Raw genomic sequence first — 22,968 nt, forward strand, 5'->3', positions numbered from 1 at the left:
CAACTGATTGTTACAAACCCAGGTGATAAGCTAAAAAAAACAAAACACTTCCTTATATCCTTAGTAGATATATCAGTTTTTCTGTGGTCTTTCAACCTCATCTTGTAAGAACAGCTCACCAGACACTAGTGGAAATCAATGTGAGTGGAATGGGATCAAAAACATCTGAAAGTGAGGCACAGCTGTGGAGGTCAAGGTTAATCAAAATCTGGTATAACAGCTTTAATGAAGGGTAACATCTGATGATCTGATGTTTGTAAGCTTGAGAATTACGAGTTAACTGCATTCTAACACTGATGCAGATGCTTGGGAGTTGTCCTATAAGGTAATGGAAATAATTCTGTTCAGTGTGAAATTGTGGCACTGGTTAATTCCTCTCACGTTTTATTTAAGAACAACCAGGATTTTACTTGATCTGCCTCAGTTTGGCATCACTATTGCCTAATATTGAACAACAAGGTTCTGTTCTATGAAGCCATTTTATTTAACCTAGGAAAATATCCCAATCCATGCTTTAGTTCATCACCATATGAAATTGTGACTTTGACTGTCTTGCTGGTATTACTTTCTGTAAACTGCTTTGAGGGCTTTTTCTAAAATCGAGTGGTATATACATTTTATTAAATAAAATAAATAAATAAATTACTGTTATGCCTTTGAATGAAATATGAATTGATTTCTGGGGCAGTCCAACCTAGTTACTAAAGATTCAAGGTTTTCCACTCTCAATCAAAGGCATTTTTAAAAATATATGTTTTGTGACTATCCTTGAGCTGGATAAGTGCATTTATCTGTCACAAAAAACCAATATAGCAGGGGCAGAATAATAACAATAACATTTGGAATTCTCTCCTATTGTGTTACAGATAGGTGCTGTCTCTATTTTCTATTGGCACATATTGAAGTCCCTCGTTTTCCAACAAACATTTTATATTGAGATTTTTATCCCATTCTGTATCTGTATTAACATGAAATTGCCTTTATATGTGCTCTTCTTGCTGATGTTTTTATCATTAAATCTTTCTGTGGGAAGCAGTAAATGAAATTGAAAATAGTGCCTCTTTATAGGTAATTCTGATCCACTCCCTAGGGCCTTCATGGCTGAAGAAAGCCCCCACACTCTCACACCCCCATCTGAAAGTTGCAAAAGTGAGAGTACCACTCACAGGGGCTGACCTCACATTCTCTTTAACTTTTGGCCATAAAGGCTTACCTGGAGCAGTGATGGGAATTCCTTTCTCTTCCATTTTTCTTGACCCACCCACCTCTGCCACTGCAAGCAGACTTCATAGATCTATACACTGTGGGATTGCATTTGGAGTCAATTGAGATAGTGGGCAGCTACCATGAATGGGGGTCGAGTTTTCCTTCCTTTCAAAAGTGGTACCTCTACTTGCTAAAGCTGTCTGGGGGCTGTCAGGGAAGGAGGTGAGTGGGATGGTTATGTGAATGTGGCAGTGGCAGAAATTCTGTGTAACCATGGCCCATGGGGAGAGTGTTAGAGGAGACATTGATGGCATTGTGTCAAGGTACCCCTGAAGTTCACCTCTTGAGTAGGAGTTAACATACTTGGAATGTGCAGAGGGGCAGCAAGAGACAAGGTGAGTGGGGAGAGGTTCTTGCTGGGTTGAGCCTGTCTGCCATAGTCTTACAGACCTTTCTGGAGCTTCTTGGTACTGTGGTACTGTCAGGCAGTGTAAAAAGACCAGGTATGCTGGCTGGTGCTTGTTTGGGTTAAAATAATCTTAAATTGCTTGATCTGACTACAATAAAAAATAATGCAGTACTACTATTGCTACAGCCTGAATCTTACATTATTGCATTGTTTAGCAGGCCAGTCTGTTGCACTTTCGTCTCTTAATTTCTTGCCTGCTCAAGTATAGACCTTAAGCTGTTGTGTCACTAAGGAGTAGTGAGTGATTGCATGCAATTACTGTATCTCGTCTATAGGATCTGCTGTACTTGGTATCATTTACCATATGCTGTAGTGCATCCAGAATTGATTTATTTGACAGCCAAGAGCATGAGGATGTGAGAACAACCTTTAAGTAGTGTTGGTTAAATCTTTTAGCATGGATAACAGCATCCTGCCGGCTCTCCCTTGTCTTATGAAAAATAATGATGATAATATCTGGAGAGAGATATACACTGCATATAAAGTAGTCCCTAAACGGTTAATAAGTGCATTTCACTGGGAGCTCTGTTTTTACCACATTCCTTTCCAAATTCAGACAGTATTGAAAGTACAAGGTATTAGCTAACATTTTGTCTGTGTACCCTGTGGGACTCTAATAACCATATTTTGTAAAGCAATTCGGTATATTCTGAAATACTTTTTGTTCATATCTTACCATAATCAATGGCAACTGCAGCCAACATATTACTAGATGAAAAATAACTGGAATAACTAAAAATCTGTGAAAAACTTTTGTATTATGCTGATTCAAACTATGCAGTACTGATCATTGTGCTTTGGAAAAGGGAGTTAACAGACTGCCGAATTTATTGTGCCCTTAATGTTAGGTGGTGCTTCGAGTGGAGCAAATAAATCAAAAGTTAGTTCAGATCCTTTTCATCCTGCTTTAAGTGCCCAGACACTCTCTAGGACTAAACATACTTTATTTTTGTTTAATTAAGGCAGCAAAACACTAGCTTTATTGCTTCTTCTTTTTTACATGATCAAATGGGGGAGCAGGGAATGACCTGCTTAGAAGTTTAGTCAGATGCCTCTTCTTATTTCCACAAGAATTTTACACTTGCTGTGGATTAATAGGTCAAAAGGCCTTTCAAAATTTCAAGCTGTCTTGGGAAAATCAGTTTGCATTTTTGCAGATGCTCATTTCCACTAAAGGGCTTTTTATGCACTCATTGCCATAGCTGACAAATTCATTGAAGCTACAGCTCAAAGCTGCAAATCTCTTAAGATGTGCCCTCTTGGAACCCAATGCAATATAGTTTCATAGAGATTTCGCTTTCCTGAAGTGTACGAAGAAGAGATTAATGCAAGCTCTCATTTGTGAATTCCAGTTGTGTCTCTAGCAGATTTCCCCTTGGATCAGGAAAAGCACCCAACTGTTTCTTACCGACCCTATAGTCCAGTTCTGGAGACATTACTGAATGATTGTTATCAATAAGAGACAACCCTGCATACAAGTTGCATTGATTCTTTTAAATATAACGAGGACTTTTCCCCCCCAACCAGAACTCACTGGAACTCAGTTCTGGCCCCTCTCAGGTGGGTGCCATTGCCATTATAAGAGAACAAGTTTCATGGTGAGTTCCGGCACCTTTTTTTCCAAGAGAAATAGCACTGAATATAATGTATACCAAGGACAATATACAGTATCTAGAAACAGAAGAGTTTATTTCTACTCTCTATGTTCCTGCCAGATAACCTCAATATTTTACTTAGTTTATGAAAGCTGTTCTTTATAAATTTAAATTCGTTCAAGTCCAAACTAAATCTATACTGACAAGTGACTATAGTGGTAAAATTGTTTTAGGTTGCTGTCTTAGAACTACAGCTTGTTTATTATGGGACTTTCATGCAGAGAACTGTGGCTCTCCAGATGATGTTGGACTCCAGCTTCTATCAGCCCCTTGCCAATGGCCAGGGGTGATGGAAACTGAGAAAACACAGCACCCGGGCAGCTACAAGTTCCTCACCCCTATTTTAGAAGCAGCATTAATCTGTCACTCAGTTATCTGAAAAGGAAGATGCTGTGGGATGGGCTTGGACTAGATGAACCTCAATGTCCCTTCCACTGTATCATTTTAATTTGATGGTACTGGTTGCGAGTTTAGAACATGAAATGGTAACTTCAGTTGCACGATAGCTTTAGTTGCACAGACTCCCATGTGCCTAGTTGCACCGACTCCCATAGTCAAATTTGGGGTTGTCACTTTGCTACTGGCAGTCCAGCTTCAAGCTGCTGGTGAAGCTTCAACCACAGGATAGGATACCTCTCATGATTCAGCTCTGCCCATACCTTGAACCTCCTTAACATGAGGAGCAAGGGAAGCTGAACTGTCCTAATGACCTCAGTAGTGTTATTGATCCTAATATGCCTGTTCGTGACTAGAGATCCTCACATCAGTTGCCTGGGTTCCTGGGTAGCTATCAGTCCACCCCTCCATCTCCCTTAGAACCATAGGAATAAAGAAGATGATAAGCCAGAGATGGGAATTTATGAGCCACTGCTGTAGTGCCTGGTTAGTTGCCTGGCAGGCTACTTGAAAGGAAGAGGGAAGCATACAGAAACACATATGTGGATCAGAGCCTGACTGAGAGCAAAGAATGGGTGTAGCCTCCAGTTTCTGTGTAAGTCCATTGCTTGTTTTCTGGAGCAAGAGCTCTCCTCATAGCTTACAGTTTCCTGGACATTTTCCATTTTCCTGGAAAATGGACTGTACTATACTATACTATACTATACTATACTATACTATAATCTTAATATTATATTTGTTAATAACCATTAACAGCTGTGGTTTCCCTGCACTTTGAAGCCTGAGTGAAAGCCCTTAACACAATTTGTTACACTGAAAGTTTTTTTTGACAATTGAATAACGAGTTAGACTTTTATTACATCTATCTATGCATTGTTTGCACAGTGGATGGCTGGGGTTCTCTGGGATTTCAAACAAGGATCTTTTAAAGCCCTATTAGGGACTGAACCTGGGACTTTTTGCATGGAAAGTGTGTGTGCTTTGCTATTGAGCAGTAGCCCTTTCCCCTTTTTATATGGGGCTTTCCTCCTTCAAGTATTATTGAAGTGTGTTTAGAATAATCAGCTCCATTATAGACTGTGGCATGAAAACAATTTTAATTTAACCTCCAGCTTAATTTAAAAGACGTTAAGTTTGCAAAGCAGGGCAAGGAAATTAAATTACCTGTTCCCACACTATTGCCTTGCCCAGTTTATTCTCTCAAAGTGCTTTACTCAATTTTAATATAACTCTTCCCATTACATCCTAGCGCTTAATCAAAAAGTGCAGCTGGGTAGAAAACAGCTCAGTGTTTGTCAGGAACAGGATTTACTGTTGGTGATTTTGAGGAAATGCTTGGGCTTCTAGTTGGTGGAAGCTCTTCTGGTGGGGTTTGCGGCTGAACTGGAGCTCAGTCATCCATCAGCTAAATCTAATTGAGTCCCCGGTAGTTAGGGTGGGGGGTGGGAAATAAAACTTCTTCCCTGACAGCTGTGGAGCTGAGCACCATGCTATCTGTAGCTTGTTGGTTTCATTTATGTTTTATGTTTTCAGAAATGTTTTAATAATATCCATTTTGCAAATCCCAGGGGGGGGGGAGTGCTTGCTATATTAATGCAGTAATAGCTTTATACATGAATTTGTAAAATAGTGCTCAAGTATTTATTAGGGCTGTGCAACCAATCGGGCTGAATCCTAAATCAGACCTCTAGCATGTAATCTAGTGCTAGAATTTCATACAAAACTCCCCAATTACAGGGCTTTGGGGGAAGGATGTGCTGGGAGGGAGAAGTAGACAAATGTACGATGATTGATTGATTGATTGATTGAACTGCTGTCCCACTCTTCCACCCAAAAGAACATAGGGCAGAAAACAACATGCTATAAAACTATAAAGCTGGTGCTGGTATGGAGAATCTCGATGTGACAGGGTTAATCCATGGGTCAAACCACTTATGTTGTTGCTGTAGGAAGCTCCTGCTATGCAGACACATTTTTTGTCAGCTTCCACATGATATCTTTAAGATAAATTGCTACTTGTGGACAGGGGTACAACGTCCCATTTCACTGCTGCTGCCACCACCACCTACCTGCTTGTGCCACTGCTGCCTGCTTTGGCACTCATTTTCACACAAAATGGATGCAGTCTTGGAAAAAATCAGAGGCAGCAGTGCTCTTCTGCTGGCGGGAGCAGGTGGGGCACCTGGGGCGTATGCCACCGGGGGGGGGGGGGAGTTCTGCTGCCTGAAACAGTGGTCTCGTGGGTGATATTCTCAGCCTGCCTAATGGCTAAGATGGCTCTGTTTGGGGATTGATAAATGCAGAGAATTGGAGCCAAGCCCCACAAGTTCTGTTGGAAATTAGCCTTTTATCATTTTTTCAGAAAAGCACCATAAAAGTAAATGTCATGTGTACAGAATAGACATCTATAGATCAGGCTACAAGTTAGTAAAGACATCAAATTCATGTTTCTTGCTGTTGAATCTGTTCTTAAATAACGGGAAAGCACACTACTTCTTCTTCCAAAGATGGCTTTATACCCCTTGTGGACCAATTCTGATATACTTTATACAGGGAAGGGGATTGCTGGCCACTGTGGACCTGTTGTTTAATGTAATTTTTTTACACGCAAGGTTTTTTGCTATAGGCCACATTTATTACAATCTATTGGCAAAGAATCACTTATTGTACAACTATCAATTAATCTTATAATTTACCTTAGACTTTATTTCTAATATAACACCTCTCTGGAATCCAGTCTGGCAAATCTTTTAGCCCTGGCTCCCAGGAGCATGGGGAAAACAGCCTACACATTCAAATATATTTTTAGTTAGATGTTCTAGGAGACAGCCAGCAAATTCTGGTACTAGCTCTGGTGTGCCTTGTCATATTTTATGCTCTATGGTAGCTACGCTGATTAGATGAAATTTTGGGATGCTACTGAATGCTGTAATTCCTTGGCGCAGACTGCAAATCTTGGCATCTAATTAAGACCCAGAGTACTGCTCTGGCTCAAATTTAATCAAAACTTCGAAAAAGGCCCCCTTTTCTTCCGCTCATTTACTTGGCTGCTGTTCCATAAGCTTCAGGGAGATGAGAATTTTTCTCTGTCCTTCTACCTTGTGCTTGATGCCCTAGGGAACATACCTTTTCTAGGGAGGACATTTTATTATTTGAAAAGCATTTATATAACACTTAATATTTGAAAAATAATTGCAAAAAAAAAGTTGGGTGTCTTTGGCAAACTATATTTTATAGAGACCACAACTTCCTTCCTTGTCATCTGATCAAGAGCAGTTCCTCAACAGCAGGAGAAGGAGGGTGGTGAGAGTGCTTTCTTGCCACCAGAGCAGCAGAGATCAGGTAATCAGAGGGGACTAACTTGCGGCCCTTCATATGATACTGGGCATGCCAAATTTCATCAGCTCCATCCATCAGGGCCAGTGGTCAGGGATGAGGCAAGATGTAATCCTATCAACATTTGGAGGGCCACAGATAATCTGAAGTAAGGGGGTTTCACAGAGACAGAATATTTTACATTCACATTTAGAAATCTTGGAAGGGAGAAGATTTCTTCATTTGTGTTTCCCATTTTTTCTTCTAATTGCTAGTCTGAATCAAGACTTGAGGCACTCACCCATCTCGGAAGAAGATGAGGTTCAGGTATACTCCAAGAGCACAAGACAATAGGTAGTGCCTCATCCATATCATGCTACCCTATTAAACTCTGGAGACAAAGGCAGATATTTACACAGTTCCTTTCCCTGCACAAAATCTGCACTGTTCTCCCCATTCACCCCTCATCACTGTCAGTTTCTTTGTACCACAAGTGAGTTACCATTGTAGTTTCCCCCACCCACCCTTCCCAGTTTCTGAACTGGCCTTGTGTGCTCTGTCAATCCCAAGCAAGCAGTTACTGCAGACTTCTGAAGCAAGTGATAGCACGGCTGACAACTTAATAGCTGTTTTCCTGATCAAAGGCATAGCTCTTCTTTTCCCTATAGCTCTTCTCCAGTCCATGTGAAATTAACATGTGTAGTGAAGTTGGTTCAGCTGACATTTAATCTCCCACATCTTGAAGACTGTTCTGCTGTCGAATACAAATGAAAGCTGTTCATATGAAATTAGATTTCAAAGAATTAACATGCTGTAAAGTTAAAAAGCTGAGTGTAATGAATGGTTCGCTTGCATGTACGTTACTGTGAATGCCAGAGTAAAGAACCGTGCAGCAATGACATTGCAAATAGTTAGGAAAGCCAGGTGAAAGGAAGCAATGAGAACATCCCGTTTCCAAACTGCCTGAGGATTTGCAGCCCTCGCCTGATTTCTGTTAGACAAATCATCATCATCATCATCATCATCATCATCATCATCATCATCTTCTGGCTGGGCCCCCCAAACAATCATGAATTTGTCAGGGATTAACATTTCGTATTGGCTCTGGAAGAATACACTTTCTTATGGAGAAGACTGAAGACTTGGAAGAGACATCAGGTGGGGAGATAAGGAACAGGAAGCCTCACCCATCAGAAACATGCAGATGTTTGAACTCACAGGGAGGAGCTTGCAGTACATTTGATTCTCCCTGGTATTGTTTACTCTCATGCCATGCTAGGTCAGGGTTTGGCTTACTGTGTTGTTCGCATCCTGGCTCATGGTTTAACTTTCCCCTTGCCAACCATGAGCTGTAGCCAAGAATAAACATTTGGCTTATCACAACAGGGAAACCAGGCAAATCTCTTTCATTATTTTATTTATGAAATTTTAACCCTGTGTTTCCTCTAAAGGGCTGAGAAAATGGGTAGAATGTTCTCTATCCATACACTACCTTTTAATAAATAAATCACAACAACCTCTTGGGAGAGACTTGATCAAGTGTGACTGGACCACTGTCACATAGGAAGCTGGCTTTCTCCAAATCCTTGCTCAACTCTCTGACCAGCACCAAACTGGATTTCCAAATTAACTGTCTAAAACATACCACATTAAATATTTAATAACTGATTTAGAGGCATCTGAAGGCATACTTTTCCCAATCAGGATAGGAATGGGGTAGAACATGTAAATACAAAAAGTGTTGCTTTCTGCTGAGATTAAAATAATTTAGGTGGTAAAACTACCATAGGATTGTGCTAAACAAGACTGATCATATGCAAATACATACAGCCCACTGGGAACAATTGCATTGAAATAGTTACATGGAACAAGATAACATTTTATTTGAGTAACATATATTCACCACCTTTTTAAAAAGCATGCTTTTTGTAGTTCTGTTATGACAGATGCTTCTAGATGAATATTCATGTTCAGATAAGTTTTCAATAAAGGATTTTTCCCCTTTACCAGCTTTGTTGGCCAGTGGTTTTCAGAACGCATAAAATATTTAGGCCTTCATATAATTGGGCAGAGGGCGTTGGCACATTCTGTAATTCACTAGTAGCAGTAGACATTCCTAAAGTATAAGGAGGAAAATAATGGGGCTCTTGCTTTTCACATTTCTGCTATGACAGAACAAAGCTTCTATTGAGAAGAAAGAAACTATTGTGAAGGAAATATAAATGGCATGAGTTTTGGAGAGGGGGAGAAAGATAGAGAATGGTTGCCCAAACTCTCTTTCTCTTTGTCTCATTTTCCTCCATCTGAATCCAAAATTATTTTGATCTCAACCTATTATTTCTTTCTGAATTTAAATTTCCGTTATCTTTTTTCCTAAATATTTTTTTCCAGTGGTATATTGAGATAGTATCAAAGGAGGACAGAAAGAAACGCATAAAACTATTTTAAAATGCAGTCTGGGTGTTTGGGGACTTACAGTGGTAGTAGAGGAAAATGTATTCCTCAACCTTGTTATGGCTCAATATGATAGTAAGTATGCACAAGCTCACCCTCGCGAGGCACTATAATGTTCATAGGAGAAGGAGGGCCCTGTGCATGAAGACTTTCACAATGCCACTAAGATTTCAGCTAATACATATTTACATTCACTCTTAATGATTCTAGACCTTGGGTATCTCAGCACTGTCTCTGAGCCTTGCTTCCATTCTGTGTGCATAGCATAGCTCGCAGGAAAGCCTTTCCATGTCATTTGGAATATATGATTCATGTGGTTTCTGATAGCTGTTACAGCAAGACAACTGAGAAGGCATGATGAATATGGGCTGATGAACTAGACATGTAAAGTAGCAAAGGATTCACTTGATTCATTCCTGTTCCTGAACACAGGTGAACACACAGACCACAGCAATTCCCACCTCATTTTTTAAAATTTTCATCAAAATTCTCCATCATTCCTGTATGCCAGTATAACAACCTATGAAATAAAACTATGACTTGCATATACAGTGGTACCTCAGGTTACATATGCTTCAGGTTACAGACTCCGCTAACCCATAAATACTACCTTGGGTTAAGAACTTTGCTTCAGGATGAGAACAGAAATCGAACGGCGGCAGCGCAGCAACAGTGGGAGGCCCCATTAGCTAAAGTGGTGCTTCAGGTTAAGAACAGTTTCATGTTAAGAACGGACCTCCAGAACGAATTAAGTACTTAACCCAAGGTACCACTGTACAGGTATAGTTTGCACATAATGCTAATCCAAATTGGCTTAGTGCGAGCATGCAGGTTCCTAGGGAGGAGGTCAAAGCCATTATGGTCCTCCTCTAGAGCTAAGCCATAGCTTCCATTTTGGATGGCCCTTGGATTTAATTACACTCTGTTTATGAGCCACCGGCAATCAGCCCAACTCTTGTAACGAATCTTTATTTTAACCTTCCTTGGTTCAAAAACTATTATTAATTCTAGCTAGTATTAATGTTTGAAGTTTTCCAAGTTGGTGGTTTCACGGCACTGCACTTTATAAATGCCCATACTGATTAGAACTTTTATTTTTCATAATGATCCAGTAATGTAATGATAATGCAAGTAATAGCCCATACCTAATGATTTCTTGTCCAAGGACTAAAAGAATTAATGTAATATATTTAGTGCCAAGCTCTGAGAGGATTTTTAAGCTAGAGCATTTACTTGTGCACTTTATTACCCATGTGGTAATAAAAGTGAACCGTTTCTACCCAGCTGTCAAGGAAAAGCCTTGTAAAATGTGTGCAAGATTCTTAATTTTAATACAACCATTTGGCAGTAATACACCATGCAAAGAAAACAGCTGCAAAAACTTGTTCAGTAGATCCAGGGGATACACACAAATAAATAAATACTCATAAAACAGACAGCAAAGCTCAGATGCAAGACAGGGAAAGAATCAAGCAAGTTGTTTGTCCCCTTCATAGATCTGACATAAAGAATATAGCAGAAAAGAAAAGACAGTTTCACTACATTGGGACAACACAGGAATCACATTTTCAAGTGAATTTGAAAATAACAGCAGAACAATCCAATAGCATCTGGATAAACACTGTTTCAAGTGGGATTGCTAATGAGCAACCCAATTCACAAATTATTTCCTATCAACTTGCATTTTGGTGACATAGTAATGGCCAGTTTTCTCTGCTCTCTGCCTGAAAAATTATCTCTTCTGCACAGTAATTAAAGATATGAACTTTATTCAGATATTTCTTATTTGCTGGGCATGTTTATTTGGAACAGGTCCACATAACCAGTTGTACCACTCACATGGACCATCTATGGTGCCACACAGGACTGTTAACAAGGGACCCTATAAATTCCCCAAATCTATGGGGAAATATTATTCATCTCCCTCAGCTTATTCACATCTGCATCTTTCACCCCCAGAATGAGGTGTGCGCTATTGCTCATTGTGGGACCCAGACACAGTGAAGCTGCAGGTGACAGGGCTAAGCATGGGAAAATTGCAAAAAACACACCAAAAAAACCAACAAAAAAACCAGGGCAACTAGTTGGCCAACACTTTATTGATTACATGTGTCAGCAGGTTTTGGTGCAGGCCTTGGGTGTGTATCCTGAATCAACTAACCCATCTGCTAGTTACGGTAGTTATGTTGGCAGCATTAACCTAGGTTACAGATTGCCCTATGACACACACCAAATCAGGGCTATCTCACCCGTTATCACCTTAATGGGGCTATCAGTCCCCATCTAGGCATCTGACAGAAGAATCTCCACCATTGATTCCTTTAATGTGATACCCTGATTCTTTACATAGAGTAGGTTGTGACTCTGCTACCCATCTAGACTCAGTGTACACCCCCAATGCCTTATCTGCTGTCAAGTTGTGACAATTGCTGTGCGGTAGGCAAAATACCCAGACAGTCCCAATTTGTCCGAAGGCCCTGAATACAGCTACCAAAGACTTCCATAGAAAGGTCTTACGTGGCCGGGGCTTGCCTTGTCTGCTTGCCTTCAGGGAGTCTCTCTCATAGAGTGACAAGTGGGTGGGTGGGGAGACCAAGATCTGGCTGATAGCAGAGCCCAGGAAGCAGACCAGAGGGGAGACAGGGAGACAAAGTCTTCCCTCTCGTTTGCTCCCCAGGCAGTGCCCCCAAGCTTACCCATGATTGGCTAGTATTGTGGGAGCCCCAGTAGATGGATGCTCACTGCCAGAGCTCCCACCAGACCGCAGACACTGCCCCTCCCAGCAGCCAACATGTCACATAAAGAATAGCAATAATCTATTTTGTGCTGTTTTTGTAGTTAGATATATCTTTCTATGAAGGGTAAGTACACCCTTGATCTGATTTAATATCCAAATTTTGCGACAGTTATCCGTGAAGTGCTACATGATAGAAGCATGAACTTCTGAAATAGCACAAAGAACGATTTCTGCGTTGTAACAAAAGTGCATGGCAACTGCAAACTCGGATATGCTGTGAAAAATTGGAGTCAAAGTTTATTTCTATAAAACTGCATCAAGGTGCTTTTAACCTCTGCTGCCTTTTGTAGCAATGATTTATATAGTATATTTATGACTGCATTTCCGGACCAGGTTGTAAGAGAGATGTGAAGTATGATTTTTGTCAATTATTTTTTTGACAGCAACTACTAAAATTAATATAACATGGTAAGCTTTTTTATTCTTCATTTTATGCTGATTTTACTTATAAAAATGAAAGTTACTTGAAAGATGCAACTGGTTCCAACTGTAAAGTATCCCAAATGTAAAGGTAATCCTTTATATCCCTGCCTGATCATGGATCAGTCTTTGTGGGAGTCACTGTTATCGGTCCCCCATGCACTGGCAGAGGAACAGGGATGCAGAGGGAGCAGACCGCCACTGGCACCACTATTCCAGTAGGATGCCATTGCGGCAGCCCCCCCCCCGACATGCGCCACGCATTCCCCCATATGCCAGGTGCCACGCCCCAACGGGTGGCGCGCCACGCCCCCAGAATGTGCGGCACCCCTGCCCAGGTGGCGTACCACGCTCCGGGATGCATGCCACGCCCCCACGGGTGGCATGCCATGCCCCTGGATGCACACTACGCCCCTGGGGTGCGTGTCACACACCCCGGGGCAGCAGCCATGCCCCCGGCTGCTCTCTGCCCCTGGTAGTGGAGCATGCAGCTTCGCCACTGCCCCCATGGCTCAGGTGCACAGCTTGTATCCATCAGAACCTGTCGATCCCTTCTAGTTGAGGTCGGGCAGCAAATGAACTTCTGGCACCTACTGAAAACTGTTTTTATTGCATCAGGTATTTTAATAGAAGTTTGATTTTGTAGTTTTAAGAAATTTTTACTTTTTCGTATTGTATCCTTGTAAAATGCTGTGAGATTATTGTGGTTATGTAAATTGTTTATTCATTTATTAATTATTATTGTTGTTGTATTAAGTCTGGTGAGATATGTGTACCTTACTGGAACTTATATCTACATCAGTTCTTAATGTGTAGCACGAAAACTGGCCCTAGGAATATATGCAGCAGAATATCATAATGTCTGCATTAGCATTCTAATCAACAAAACTGTATGTGGGCTGCTAGCTCATGGGAGCAAAAAAATATGCAACAAACAAGCATATACACAGGCATCTGTATCTTCCGGGGGTGTGGTGTTCTGTTTACTGTTAGTGTGCAATTGGATTTTCAACCTAATTAATTGCTCAGCTGTTGAGCCAAATATATACGTATGTGAAAGTAATTAAAGATTATTTTAAAGCAGTCAAGCAAATTATACAAGTTAGATGTTTGCTAGCAGCTCTTATCAGTGTTTTTGCCCCATTTTGGTTGAATGTTTCCATTGGTCAAGTTACTATGCACATTTAAGAATTGTAAGAATTTGCTGTATGCTAATCCCTAGAGCATTAGTTGTGACTTGTTTGTTGTCTGATTCCTAATTAACCTTGAATGCTATCTAATATATTAAAGCTTGATACAGCTTGTAGCGGTAGAATTCCTTCTTAGAAAATGCATATGTCCTTTGTGAAAAGGAGAAATTTACAATATAAGGCACAAGGTAATCTCCATGTATTAAGAAAATAAGTGGACTTGCTAATGAGTTACTGTCAACTTGAGCTATCAAGGTAAGGAACATCATAGAATAAACAAACAAGCAAGCAAACAAAACTTTAGGCAAAATATCCATTATAAGTACATTCAGAAGCACACTGCAGAATTCAAGGGCAAACATTGATTTTTAAAAATATGACAATAGTATTTTATACTAAAATCATAAGTTGCCATCAATAATTTTGATACGATCAGTCAGGGAGAATTTCTAATTTTCACAAATATTAAGAGTCCATTGTGTTCATTATAGACACGGTGATGAAAGGTTTGTGCCATTCAACCAAAGACTACTGTTTCAGTTTCATGATTACTAAAGTTGCTCAGAAATAAACTTCAAATAATAGAGTAAAGTGGGAAATGATTTGCCCAGCTATATTCTGCATGACTAAATTGTATAAAACCCTAATTTCTATGCAAATAGACTACATTGTTGAGAATTACCCAGAAACTGAGAGGAGCTGAATATGATGGAGAACAAACAGGAGATAAGAAACCATTTTGAAGTGCAGAGCTGGGAGGAATAGGTCACACAATGCTGAATAAAGACTAAACCATTTAAGGTGTGTGACAGTTGAGTTCTGAAATTTGTAGATGTACTGTGAGAATGAAAATAGCCTTCAAAAACCTTTTTCTTGAAAAATGGAAGTATGCATAAAAAGAGAAAATTGCATTAAATATCACATTTAAAAGTCAGAACATATTATCATGGAGAAGCACATGGTCATGAAGATACATAAACTCTGAATAACCCGATGTGCATTTGCTGTCTGATTACTACAAATGAAACCTTCACTATGATTGTGTTAAAGGGACATCTAATGGGAGCTAGAGCCTTTGACCAGGCATAGGCAAACTTGGCCCTCCAGATGTTTTGGGACTACAACTCCCATCATCCCTGACCACTGGTCCTGTTAGCTAGGGAGAGGGCCAAGTTTGCCTATGCCTGGCCTTTGACAAAAGAATGTGAATGTTTCTTAGGCTGCAGTTCTTTGCACACTTACCTGGGAGTAAGTCCTATTGAACTCAGTGGGTAAAGCTGCACAGGATTGCACTGTTAACTGTTGTGGATGATTAAGTTAATGTGAGTTCATCTGTAGGTGTCTTAATTCTGCAACTGGCACACAAAGATAGAGAAAGGTCCAAGTTGCTTGAAGATGAAGTTCCGTGGGGTATGGAGGAACTTTCTAGAGATCTAATGTGGGGTAACACATTAGATCTTTATAGGGATACTCATTTGCTGCCACTTATACTCTGCTTGTGCATACGTAAAAAACCCAAGTATTACAAGTGGATGATAAGCCTCCAGCTCTCTCTCACTGAAAGGAAACTAAACAGTCACTTTGCCCTTGCAGTTGTCAGTGCTCAAGGAAGTGGAAAATGTGCAACAGTGTTCTCATGTCACAGTAAACCAGTGTTAATGATTTACCCTGGACATATAGATGGCTCCAGTTTCACCCCTGTCATTGGTTTCGCATCAAGATTTGTTTAGAGAAAAACAAACTGTGTTTCCCCAATTTATGTGTATCAGTAAGTCAGGAGTGATGTGTTTTGGTTTTTTTGCTCCTGTGCACCCTACAGAAGGAACAGTGGGAACCATCTGCACATGCTCAATAGGCCATTTAGTATGGTTTATTGTGATGTGTGAACACAGCTGAAATGTTAAGTATGCTCCATGATTTGAGATGGATATTGATTTTCTGATCAAACTTAAAATTGACACAGGTATCTTTGTTGAACAAGAATTCATTGGAAGGTTGATACTTCATTCTTGGCTGCAGAATGCCCTATTTGTGCCTATATTACAGTAAACCTGTAGATATTTTTTAAAAAAAGGATTAGGCATATTGGGATTCTCTACCAGGAGAAAACAAACCGCCTGTAATTGGTTGTAATTCACAAAACAATGGGCCGAATTCCACTAAGTAGGTGCTCTAACAGGAGCCAATGCAAGGCGTTCTGCTGATGCAACCAGACTTCCCCTCTACTTCTTCTGTGTGCCCCCCAAATGAGCTTGGCAAAGGGTCCAGAGAACTCCCAAAACAGCATGCAAGAGAGAGCAAATTGTTTCATTGTGCAAGCTGAAATGCTTGTGCTGATGGAAAAAATGGAGGAGCATGATGTTGAATTTCTCCTAATCCTTCCTTTTCCTCTTTTATACCTGATTTTAATAGTCATAGAAAACAATTCAGAAAACCCATGAAATATTCTCATTTTTAATTCAAGATGAGGTCAAACATGTCTCTGGGAGCAAAGATCTGTGATGCACCCTCCATTTCATCAAAGTGTTGGTGCTGACCTTTAAAGCCCTAAACGGCCTCGGTCCTGTATACCTGAAGGAGCGTCTCCACCCCCATCGTTCAGCCCGGACACTGAGATCCAGCGCCGAGGGCCTTCTGGCGGTTCTCTCATTGCGAGAAGTGAGGCTACAGGGAACCAGACAGAGGGCCTTCTCGGTAGTGGCGCCTGCCCTGTGGAACGCCCTCCCATCACATGTCAAAGAGATAAAGAATTACCTGACGTTCAGAAGACATCTTAAGGCAGCCCTGTTCAGGGAAGTTTTTAATATGTAATGCTGTACTGTTTTTAACACTGATTGGGAGCCGCCCAGAGTGGCTGGGGAAACTCAGCCAGATGGGCGGGGTATAAATAACAAATTATTATTATTATTATTATCATCATTGTCTTTGGCAGCTGACTCAAGGCTGGTATTATTGGGGCTATAGAGTTCTTATAATGTCTAACAAGTCCAAGCCCAAGTACTGTTAGAGTTGCTATTAGATTAAAAGTCCACTGAAGATGCACACACAATACATTTTGAGTGTAGAATGGTGGTGGTAACCGAGCATTCAGACTTCATGGAGTGGCTATTACTTGAAAAACAAGATGGTGTTTCTTTTTTAAAGGTAGCTAGCTCTCAGACCACAGTGTGAAATCTTGAAGTGTGGAATATGAAGGTCTACTACATGCTGATATGCACATTAGTCTAGGTGGTGTGGTTTGTGAGGTTCATTTCAAAGTGTTCCCCATTTCTCAAACTTCCATATGGCCCTAATCAGGCCACTGGTCGAGCTCTCCAATGTCTCTAGCAGAGGTTTGTTTCGTCACTTCTTCCCTGGTCATTTATCTGGGAATTTGTAGAGTTGAACCCTGGATCTTTTACATGCAGGGTATGTGTTCTATCGATGAGTGATGACTCTTGCTTCCACCCCTCCCTTGTAATATATACTCAGAGTCCCTACACATATCAGCTGCATTATCATCTGCTTGATCAATCACCAAATCACGTTTCTGTACTTTGCAAAACGTTCTCGATTAATGGGCCTGCCTGACAACACAAGGATAGAGATGTTCATAAAAACATGGAGTAAAACACATACATTTAATTACTTCCCAGAATATATGCCGTAAGGATCTTTTATGTAAAACTAACACTATAATATATTCTTAAGTGAGAAACTGTAGGTGCTCTCTTGAAAGTACATCCTATAATCAATTCAAAGGTGAAGGAGATATGGTAGCTGCATTTTTCAATACATTTTCCCCTCCATTTTGTTCCAGAAGGATTTTAATTAATCTTATCAGTAAATGAATTGCCTTTTTTTAAAAAAAAAATAGATTGCTGCAGTTTGACATTGATGAGGTTGAAAGATTGTTCTTTGTAGAGAGAGGAAGTAGCTCAGTACTGTACCACATGCTTTGCATGTAAAAGATTCTAGGTTTCATTCCTGTCACTTCAAGGTAGGGCAAGGAAAGACAACTGTCTTGCCTGATTTGTCTATCCCATCAGAGCTCTTACCCCCTTGTTTGTTTCCTCCTTATTCCCCCCCCCCCTGGTTTTTTAAATATTCTTTCTCTCTTTGTGTATCGCTTCAGAATAACTAGAAAGGGAAGTAGTTTATTTGATATCTAATGTTGATTTTTCATTTAAAAAACCCATTTTTTCTGGTTCTTTAAGTTGGAAGAAAACACACACACACATCTCTGCTTGGTAAGCAGCTGCTCTCTGTGTGTATGTGTGACAATAATGTCAGAAAGGAGTTAATTTCACTTGGCTTTACAATACAGTAGTTGTACTTAAAAAAAAATGCCTCAGCAAGATCTGGGTTTGTTTTGTTGTGTTCCAGTCCAATGCTGAATCCCACAGAGAAGGTGGAAAGGCAGGAGGTGAGGCAGGTCAGGACTAGGATGGAGGCAAGGCTGATCAGAAATTTCAGGACCACAGAAAGCTCCAAATGAGCAACTTACTTTGAGAAGGGTTGGGAGCAGACTGAGGCCTTATTCTCTGTTTCCAGACTTCCTCTGTCAGGTTGTACCCCCTTGTGGAGAACTTCAGAGCCTTAAAGGACCAATCTCCTGGTCTGGAGATGGGCACTCTTCCTCCATTCCATAGCCTTCCTCCCTGTGCCACTGGACTGATGAAGTGGGGTGTGATGCATCTGGATCTTCAAGCCCAGGGGAAGGTACTTGTGAGGCTCCAGGCTCTAGCTCTGGTGATCCCCAAGGTCCCTTTGGAGAATCCTGTCTGCCAGCCTCAGTTTCTGTGGTTCTCTGATCTCTAGCAGTCAGCTTAGAAGTAGAACTTGGTCCAGCTCCCTAGGTGGTGCCTCTGCAGCATCTGACTCCTTGTCTGGATTGCTGCTGGATTCAGGGTTCATTAAGTGTGTTGATGGTGTAATGTTGATGATGGGAATAATAATCATTTCATACCAGTTTCACTTGCAGCTAAATTTTGGTTGAGGAGGGACTCATTCTATATTTTTCTAGTGACCCCCCCATAAAAATAAAATCATATAATTAAGAAACTTGAAAAGAGAAAGGGGAGGGGAAACTCTTATACTAATGAAAATTGTTTCCTTTCTTTTCATAGTAAACAAGCACAAGCCATGGATTGAAACATCTTATCATGGAGTTATTACTGAAAACAATGACACAGTCATTCTGGATCCTCCACTGGTTGCTTTGGACAAAGATGCCCCTGTTCCATATGCAGGTAGGAAATATTTTGTTCAATGTCACCATAAACTTTGTGTGAAGCTCATCAAATGGATTTATACAATTTGTATGCAGTATACTGATAGCACATCACACAAATGCTATGCTTCAATGTTCATTTGCCGAACCATCTAACTTGAAACCTGGGCCCATAGAGCTTGAAATGAAGCGTGTTTATGATTGTTGTGCATTCACTATAAAGACAAAATAGATCATAAGCAATGTAATACAGCAAGTTTTTTGGTTGTGGCTGTTTAGAAACTACTTGTTAGAACATCAATTCTGAGTTTGCTTTATGTAAATTGTGTATTATGATTGCCTACACTAAGCTCATTTGCTTGCAAGCAGTTGGTGAGTTACATAAAGAATATTTTACAATCACTTGCATCATGTTTAATGGTGTTTTAAGTTATTATAGTCAGAACCAAGATGGGAAGTGTTAATTGAGGGTTTCAAGATTCCTAGTGTCGCTTGTTTATGACAGATGTCTGTCTTCAGAAGTTTACAGTTTCAATTTATTTTCCTATATAGTTAATTATGAACTTCTTGAACAGAAAATGAGTACCTTCTTTGTCGCATTAAATGATGTTACAAAAAGATGGGATAAAACTACTGTCTGGTTAACAGTGCAAGAAATGTAGCATTTTATTTAAACCTTTAAAGCGCGAACATTAAATATGATATTTGTGCAGATTGAAATATGTATGGATTTGGAACATCAAGATTTATTTATCACTTTGGTTTGAGAATCTCTGTCCCTTCCATTTACAGTGGTGCCTCGCAAGACGAAATTAATTCGTTCCGCAAGTCTTTTCGTCTTGCGAGTTTTTCGTCTTGCGAAGCACGGTTTCCCATAGGAATGCATTGAAAATCAATCAATGCGTTCCTATGGAAACCGCCTTCAGACCAGGTCCGGGGACAGTCTGTCCCCCGACCTCTTCTGAAGGCCGGTGGGGGGCAAAAGTCTTTGCTCCCCCCCCGCCTGCCTTCAAAAGCCGTCCGGGATAGCGGGAAGCGCTTCCCTGCTATCCCGGACTGCTTTTAAAATGCTGGTGGTGGGGAGCAAAGCCTTTCGGCCCCCGCCGGCCTTCCTGGACCTCTTCTGAAGGCCGGAGGGGGGGGGGAAGGCTTTGCTCCCCACCACTAGCATTTAAAAGAGGTCCCCGGAGATTTCCCTATGGGCTTTCTTCTTGCGAAGCAAGCCCATAGGGAAATTCGTTTTGCGAAGCGCCTCCAAAACGGAAAACACTTTCGTCTAGCGGGTTTTTCATCTTGCGAGGCGTTCGTCTTGTGGGGCACCACTGTATGTGATACCTCTAGTAGAAGTATTTACTGTAGTTGTTAGCCGCCCTGAGCCCGGCTTCGGCTGGGGAGGGCGGGATATAAATAAAATTTATTATTATTATTATTATTATTATTATTATTATTAGTTGTTGTGCTTTCATTATCCAATTTTCTCCCCCCTGTTGTGTTACAGTAGTTTCCTACATTTGTAGAAGCTGTCACCAATATAGATGGCATGACTGAACTTCCCCTGGTCCCTCAAATTCTGCCATAAACTAATCAGTTCCTGTAAATGGATGTGCATATTGTTAGCTTTGAAATAGTGTTTTCGTATATTAGGATGAAGACGGAGAAAACATTTTAAGAGTTGATAGAAGTGAACTTGAACACACATTATGAGTCCTGAAAACAAATGCTTCAGAGTGCAGTGAATGGTGTGTCCAAATTATTTCTGGCACACCTATATTTTTATATCAAAGGAGATTGTCTGGTAAATGCAGTTTCTTGGGCCTTGTATAGAAGATAATAATAGTTCTAGCCTTGATTCCAAGTGCACTTTGCTTCCTTTTTCTTCTTTCCTCTCTTTTTATTGTTATTGTGGAAATCTATTATGACTGCATTCTAGCTTCACTTTTTCTTCTTCTTGTGACATTTCTTGTCAACAATTAATTGATGAAGCCACTTAACTTCTATTGCTGTACCTCAAATCTGTTCTGAATTTTATCAACCCTTTTATTGATTCTCTGCTGGATATCATAATATAGTATTAGTTGGAAAATTGTAAGCATCTCTTTGATATAAACAAATGAAGCATATCTATTTTGGTATTGATTTTTGTCACAGCCACTTTTTATGTAACTACAAAATGTCCCTATTCCAGAAGTATGGTCTATATCGTTAATAAATGATTTAGATTTTCCTCCATGAATTCTTATTATGGAATTTTTGTTTTGTATAATTATATTGAAATATTTACTGAACTGTTGTATCATGAGTTTGCAACAAAGTCAAAAGTCAATCATTTCCTCCAACTAGAGGTTGGTCCATGGTATTCCTTTCATATACTGGAGATACGTGGAATTTTCTGCAGTGGCTTAGATTGCAATCCTAAACACACATACCAGGGAGTGAGCTCCATTGAATACAGTCAAAACTACTTCTGAGTAAACAAAGAGAGAATTGTGCTGTTAATATATTTTCTTAAAAATCTAGAGCAATGTTTTTCAGTGGTGGTACCATTGGTTGAATGGTGTGGACATTAGATGTGGGATAAATATTTATTGATGTGGGATAAATATTCCTCAGGTTTTTTTTATTAACTCTAAAATGATGGCTGGAATATAAATTTGTTGTTGTTGTTTAGTCGTTTAGTCATGTCCAGCTCTGGGTCACCCCATGGACCAGAGCACGCCAGGCACTCCTGTGTTCCACTGCCTCCTGCAGCTTGGTAAAACTCATGTTGGTAGCTTCAAGAACACTGTCCAACCATCTCCTCCTCTGTCGTCCCCTTCTCCTTGTGCCCTCAATCTTTCCCAACATCAGGGTCTTTTCCAGGGAGTCTTCTCTTCTCATGAGGTGGCCAAAGTATTGTAGTCTCAGCTTCACGATCTGTCCTTCCAAAGAGCACTCAGGGCTTGTTTCCTTAAGAATAGATAGGTTTGATCTTCTTGCAGTCCATGGGACTCCCAAGAGTCTCTTCCAGCACCATAATTCAAAAGCATCAATTCTTCGGTGATCAGTCTTCTTTATGGTCCAGCTCTCACCTCCATACATCACTACTGGGAAAACCATAGCTTTAACTATACGGACATTTGTTGGCAAGGTGATGTCTCTGTTTTTTAAGATGCTGTCTAGGTTTGTCATTGCTTTTCTTCCAAGAAGCAGGCGTCTTTTAATTTCGTGACTGCTGTCACCACCTGCAGTGATCATGGAACCCAAGAAAGTAAAATCTCTCACTGCCTCCATTTCTTCCCCTTCTATTTGCCAGGAGGTGATGGGACCAGTGGCCATGATCTTCGGTTTTTTGATGTTGAGCTTCAGACCATATTTTGTGCTCTCCTCTTTCACCCTCATTAAAAGGGTCCTCCTTACTTTCTGCCATCAAGGTTGTGTCTTTTGCATACCATACACTTCAGTTATTGACCTGAAAATTTCAATCTTTATTTTGAAATAATGATTTCAGATTATGTTATTTCCAAGTAAGTATGATTAGACATACTATCAAGATTTCTTTTCTTTTCTTTATCAAATAGGAAAAACATGTATATAGTCCTTAATGGGTGAGTTTGAATACACCATCATTTTATGATGCTTAGGAGCATTGCTCTTGGATCAAAGTACATTTCTTTTGGTCTTCTATGCTGCTTAAAGCAGGAATAGGGTGTTATCTCCAGAGCTTCGGCAGTGACTTAAACTCATCCTATAGCTGAGTCTCTTACTTGGCCTCACATTCTTAATCCAAAGGCAGGACAACCACAATTGCTGATAACTTGGTTGCAGGTTTGTGGTCTTCAATCCATCATTTCCCCCCAAATTAACACAAAAGTCAG

The 22,968-nt window shown here is 40.3% G+C and overlaps 1 protein-coding gene across 1 annotated transcript in view; it reads left to right on the forward strand.

Annotated features, from left to right (window-relative positions):
* CLSTN2 (calsyntenin 2) overlaps positions 1-22,968 on the forward strand; it is a 317,847-nt gene that overhangs the window by 97,873 nt on the left and 197,006 nt on the right. Inside the window, exon 2 of the mRNA XM_083742081.1 lies at positions 19,011-19,133. Within this exon, the coding sequence (XP_083598207.1) occupies positions 19,011-19,133 (123 nt within the window). The remainder of the gene's footprint in view (positions 1-19,010; positions 19,134-22,968) is intronic.

Source organism: Podarcis gaigeae (genome assembly GCF_964106915.1).
Source record: "Podarcis gaigeae genome assembly, chromosome: 5".
NCBI lineage: Eukaryota > Metazoa > Chordata > Lepidosauria > Squamata > Lacertidae > Podarcis > Podarcis gaigeae.